General features: G+C 39.0%; 1 protein-coding gene across 3 annotated transcripts in view; it reads right to left on the minus strand.

The window, feature by feature from the left end:
• CCDC88A (coiled-coil domain containing 88A) overlaps positions 1-6,359 on the minus strand; it is a 171,485-nt gene that overhangs the window by 139,610 nt on the left and 25,516 nt on the right. For all 3 annotated transcript variants that reach the window (XM_006868012.1, XM_006868013.1, XM_006868011.1), the window contains exon 3: positions 310-418. In XM_006868012.1, the coding sequence (XP_006868074.1) occupies positions 310-418 (109 nt within the window). The remainder of the gene's footprint in view (positions 1-309; positions 419-6,359) is intronic.

Here is a 6,359-nt window from a genome sequence, read left to right on the forward strand (position 1 = left end):
CACAAGGTCAGCAGTTCAAACTCACCAGCCGATCCTCAGAAACCCTATAAAGAGTTGCTGTAAGTTGAAACTGACTCTATATCACTTAACAACACCAATCTTTACAGAGGCAGACTGCCATATCATTCTCCTGCTGATGGGTTCAAATTGCTGACTTTTCCGTTAGCAGCCAAGTACATAACCAAGTGCCACAGGGCACCTGGCATAAAATAAGCATTTAATACTTGTTAGTTGATCAATACTAAATAACATAAAAAATGTGACTAAGTAGTTATTGAAACTATAGGTTAAAAAAAATAAACCACTTACCTGGTAGTAAAATTTTATCTGTCTCACCAAAATTGATAGGTTATGAATTCTAAGTGAAGCATCATTGTTGACTTTTTTATTTACTCTCTGACTCTCCAATTTAGGATTACTGTAAGAAATAGAAAAAAAAAAATATTTTAAACTAAAATTACACTTAAAATTACCCATCAACATATTCAAAGTTAGGCAGTGAAAATTAATCACATTAGCACTTTTTTTTTTTCTTTAAACACATTATGTATTCATCTTCACAGAGATGATCCAAAAGGATAGCTGACAACCAGGACAAGTATTCTGCACCTCCAATGAATATATGTTGTTGTTGTTGTTGTTGTTGTTGTTGTTGAGTAGATTCCAACCCATAGTGACCCTGTATAGGGTTTCCAAGGAGCAGCTGGTGAGCCTGAACCACCGACCTTGCAGTTCAAACGACTTTGCAGTTTGATGCATTAGCCCACAGCGCCACACCTGCATGTGGTATTTCAAGTCACACAATTTTATGGAGCTGATGCAGATTTATGACAGGCCCACTTAAGTCACTGAGTAGAACTGTGCTCTACAGGGTTGGTTTTCAATGGCTGATTTTTTTGGAAGCAGCTCACCAGGCCTTTTTTCCAAGGTACTACACTCAGTATTTCAACTTTTCAGTTATTAGCCAAGTTCCTTAAAAATTTGCATAACCCAGGGACTTTAACTTAGTGACAAAATAAATTTGAAATTTAAGTCACAAGTTCTTATTTTGTCTCTTCATATTCCAGGGATGAAACCTCATTCCTTTTGATTATATATTTTATCACCCAAAATAAATACACTTAAATCAAGAATTTAAAATGTGGGCTAATAATCAATAAATGCTATTTATCCTTGGTGCCAAAAACCCAAAGCCATGGCTGTTGTGTTGACTTGGCATCATAGTGACCCTGTAGGGCTGAGGAGAACTGCACCCATAGTATCTCCAAGGCGATATACAGCTTTCTGGAAGCATACTGTCATCTGGTTCTCCAATGGAGAGGCTGATAGTTCTGAATTGACAAGCTTTAATCACTTAGTCATTAAGTGCTTTAATCACTGTGCCACCAGGGCTTCTTCTTACTGGGTTTTTAAGCACTGTCAAGTTAGCTCTGACTCACAGTGTCCCTGTATAGGATTTCTGAGGAGTGGCTGGTAAGTTTGAACCACCAACACCTTGCGGTTCAAACTGACCTTGCGGTTGAGTAGTTATCCTACAGCACCATGCCAGGATCCCACCTTTCTGGGTTACAGGGGCTATATTTGAGCAGGCACTGTCCCAGGGGAACTGAAGAAAGAATGAGATAGGGGACAAAGGTGATTGTTGCTTTCTTGGGTAAATTTTGTCAACTTAATGAAACCAAAAGGCTAAATGATCCTATAATGGTATAAACTGAAGAAGGAAGACAACTGGATGACCAGGAAATTCAAGCAAAAGTGGTGGTGCTAGAATAGATAGGTAAATTGAGGCCAGGACATAAGGAGGTATGCACTAGTTCCTTGTTAAGGCAAACAGGTCAGGCTAGAGAAAGACATTGCCAAGTGAAACAGCAGACAATAAATCAGGAGACTGTAGGTGTGATCATTACTGAGGTTTTCCTGTTCCTAAGCTGTGTTAGTAAACAGACATAAGGACATACTTACATATACATACTGAAACCCACAAGTTCACATCAGTACCACTAATTCCAATTCAACCACAACATTCTCATTTTCTTCCTTCCCAAATGTGCAATTGCTTTCCACTATCCTGAGTACATTTACTTATTTGATTAATCCCTTCCATGTCACTGGTGTGTCCTCACCAATGTCTCACCAAGGTGAAAGCCAACCTCACTCATCTCGACATGTCACAGCAGGCCATCCCAACATAGAACATTCTCCTCACCCCATTCACACTCTGACTTCCCACACTGAGCTGCATGACATCGCATGCACCTATACCTGGCTGGGGTTCTGACATCCCACACCTGGATGCCACAGATGCTGCCAGGATGACTTCCCTCAACATTTTCTCACCTTAATTCCATTTGCTTTTTTCCCTATAATATATTCATGCAGTGTTTCATACAGTTAAATCTAAAACTCAATCTTCCTGACAATCCTAAAGTAGTCACTCAGCGAGCCCCACCGCATGACGTACCAACTATTTCCTTTTAATATCTCACTGTCTTTAAAACTCACTTTCTCATTAGACTGTAAGCTCCTACAGAGCAGCGGCAATTTCTTATTCATATTTTAACTCCAATAACTAGTTTATTTATTGGCACAAATATAGTTTGATTAAACAAAAACAATAAAGTATCTGGATCTAAACATAGTGTTTTAAAAACAGGTGCTTGAAGTTTTTAAAAAAAAACAACAAATGCTGGTGTGGGTGTGGAGAGACTCGGACCCTCCTACATAGCTGGTGGGACTGTAAAATGCTGCAATTACTGTGGAAAATGGTACGACACTGCCTCAAAAAGTTGGAAATAGCAACACTGCATGACCCAGCAATCCTTCTACTTGGTATACATCCCCAAAAATAAGAGCCACGACTCAAGTGGATCTATGCACACTCATTATTCACTGCAGCACTATTCACAATAACAAAAAGATGGAAGCAGCCTAAACACCCATCAATGGAAGAATGGATAAACAACTGTGATACATATATACAATGGAATGCTACGCAACACTTAAGAATAACTATGAATCTGTGAAACACTTCATAACATAGACGAAACTGAAGGACATTACGCTGAATGAAATCAGTAAATCACAAAAGGGCATATACTGTATGAAACCACTATTGTAAAAACTGAAGAAAAGGTTTTCATGCTAAAAGAAACTCATTCTTTGATGGTTACCAGGGGTGGGAGGGAGCGAGAGTAATTCACGGGCTAAGCAGTAGATATGAGTTAACTTGAGTGAAGAAGAAGAAGGAGGATGACAATAAAGAAGAAGAGGGAGGATGGCAGAAGAATGATAAAGGACAGGTGAAGACACAGATAGGAATTTGAGATTAAAAGGGATACAAGTAAGATATCGTTATATACAACCCTGCAAAAACAGTTTTCTACATGTAGATGCATGGACAGATACAAAGGTTGAACAAATATAAGAGGGCATAGTGGTTATGTTACAAATCGGGCTGCTAACTTCAAAGTCAACACTCTGAAATGATCAGCTGTTCCTCAGGAGAAAGATAAGGCTTTCTGCTCCCATTAAGATTGATCAGAACCCTATGCAGGGTCGCTATGAGTTGGAACTGACTCCATGGTACACCACCACCAACCACGACCACCCACAAATATATAAGGGGTGGCAGAGGATGTTTGTACATGGGTTATTTACCTTTGCAGCAAACACACCTATGAACGTGGTAAAACATACAGGGGACAAAATGAAGAAAACTTCCTGGATGTTACCAAATGCCTTGAGGCAACGAGTTACTGGGCTGGGATCTCAGGAGGATAGTTTCAGGGACACCGTGGTCAACTGGCATAACACAGTCCACAAAGACAATGTTCTACATTCTACGTTGGTGAGCAGCATCTAGGACCTAAGATGAAACTGTTGGTCTCTCCATGTGTGGAAGAAAGAAGAGTAATGAAAACTGAAGATGCTTGGAATCAACTATCCAGTGCACTAATGGAACATGTAAACATCAGTTCCTATGACTCTGACACCAGAAGAACTAGATGGTGCCCAGCTACCACTATCAACTGCTTTGAAACAGATCACATTAAAAGGTCTCGGATATAGTGGGAGACGGTGTGTAACAAAACTCACAATTATAAAAAAGACCAGGCTTCCTGGTCAGGAAGAAACTGGAGGAACCCAAGAGTAAGGCCCTAGAGGTCACCCTCCAGGTCTGGAATGGAATTCACCTTTTATGGTCCAATTTTCAAGCTAGTGACAGACACATATATATGGGGGACAATAACACCAGTGAGGTAAGCTCACCATGGAATGGAATGGTCAACCATTCAAGATCAAAAGGGTAACATTTAATTGGGGACAAAGTTCAGAAGGGTTGGGAAGAAAGGTGGAATGGAAATAGGAACTCTGGGAGGAAGGGAGATAACTGTAGTTATATGGAGGGTATTAACTTGACTTAGCATCGCTGTTTCATTGCAACCACTGCAATGAATAACCTATGTGATTTCTTGGATGTAAAACTAATGATCTGCTCCGTAAAATTCCACTCAATTCACAATAAAACGCTTAAAAAAATACTTTGAAAAAACACAGTTGCCTCAACAAAATCCTAGCCAACAGAATTCAACAACACATCAAAAAAAAAAAAAAAACAATCAGTGTAATCCAACATATAAATAAGAAAAAAGAAAAGAACCACATAATCATATCAATTGATGCAGAAAAGGCATTTGATAAAATCCAACATCCATTCCTGATAAGAAACACTCAACAAAGTAGGAATTGAAGGGAAATTCTTCAACATAATTAAGAGCATATATACAAAACCAACAGCTAACATCACTCTTAGTAGAGAGAAACTGAAAGCCTTCCCCTTGAGAACAGGTACCAGATAAGGGTGCCCTTTATTTCCACTCACTCCTAATCAATATTGTTTTGGAAGTCTTAGTCAGCTATAAGGCAAGATAGAGAAATTAAAGGCATCCAAATTAGCAAATAGGAAGAAAAACTCTATTTGCAGATGATATGATCCTATATATAGAAAACCCCAAAGACTCAGCCAAAACTACTGGGACTCTTTGGAAGATTCAGCAAAATGGCAAGGTAGAAGATCAACATACAAAAATCAGTTGGATCCCTCAATACTAGTAATGACAACACTGAAGAGGAAGTTAGGAAAGCAATACCATTTACAATCGCCGCCCAAAGGATATATATTTCATTAGGAATAAAAGTAACCAGAGAAACAAAGGACCTATAAAAAGAAACCTACAAAACACCACTACAAGAAACCAAAAGAGACTTTCAAAAATGGAAGAATATACCATGTTCCTAGAAAGAAAGACTTAACATTGTGAAAATGTCAATACTGCCCAAAGCAATCTACAAATATAACACAATCTCAATACAGATTCTGAAAACATTCTTTAGAAAGATGGAAAAAAGAATTACAAACTTTATATGGAAAGGAAAGAGACCTAGGTTAAGCAAAGCACTGCTTAAGAAGAACAAAGTTGGAGGCCTCTCACTCCCTGATTTCAAATTTTAATACATGGCTATGGGTCGGACCCGACTCGATGGCACTTAACAACAATAACAACACAGTGGTCAAAACAGCCTGGTACTGGTACAATGAAAGCTACATCGATCAATGGAACAGAATCGAGAATCCAGAAATTAACCCATCCACATAAAGCCAACTGATCTTTGACAAAGGGCCAAAGTACGTTGAGTGGGGAAGACATAGTCTCTTTAACAGATGGTGCTGGCAGAACTAGAAAGCGATTTGCAAAACATTGAAACAAGACCTTTACCTCATGTCATATACAAGACCAACTAAACATGCATTAAAGACCTAAATGTAAATCTCAAAATTATAAAGGTCATCAATGAAAAAACAGGGACAAATTTAAGGGCTCTAACTCCTGAGCACACAAAGACTATGAAACATTGCAAAAATTACACAAACAAAAGACGACAAAATAGATGATTGGGACGCTCTAAAAATTAGAAACTTATGTGCATCAAAGGATTTCACCAAAAGAGTATAAAGGGCACCCACAGAATGGGAAAAAATCTTTTGCAATGGCATATCAGACAAGGGATTAATTTCTAAAATCTATAGGAAACTACAACACCTCTACAAGAAAAAGACAAATAACCCAATTTAAAAATGGGCACAGAACATGAACAGACACTTCACCAAAGAAGACATTCAGGCAGCCAGCATATGAAGAAATGTTCATGATCATTAGCCATTGTTGTTGTTGTCAGGTGCCATCGAGTCGGAACCGACTCATAGGGACCCCAAGCACAGCAGAACGAAACACTGTCCGATCCTGGGCCAACTTCACTACCGCCACCACACTCGATGCCATCAATGATGCCACCTGGCC

The sequence above is a fragment of the Chrysochloris asiatica genome, unplaced genomic scaffold (assembly GCF_000296735.1).
Source record: "Chrysochloris asiatica unplaced genomic scaffold, ChrAsi1.0 scaffold00114, whole genome shotgun sequence".
NCBI classification, from domain to species: domain Eukaryota; kingdom Metazoa; phylum Chordata; class Mammalia; order Afrosoricida; family Chrysochloridae; genus Chrysochloris; species Chrysochloris asiatica.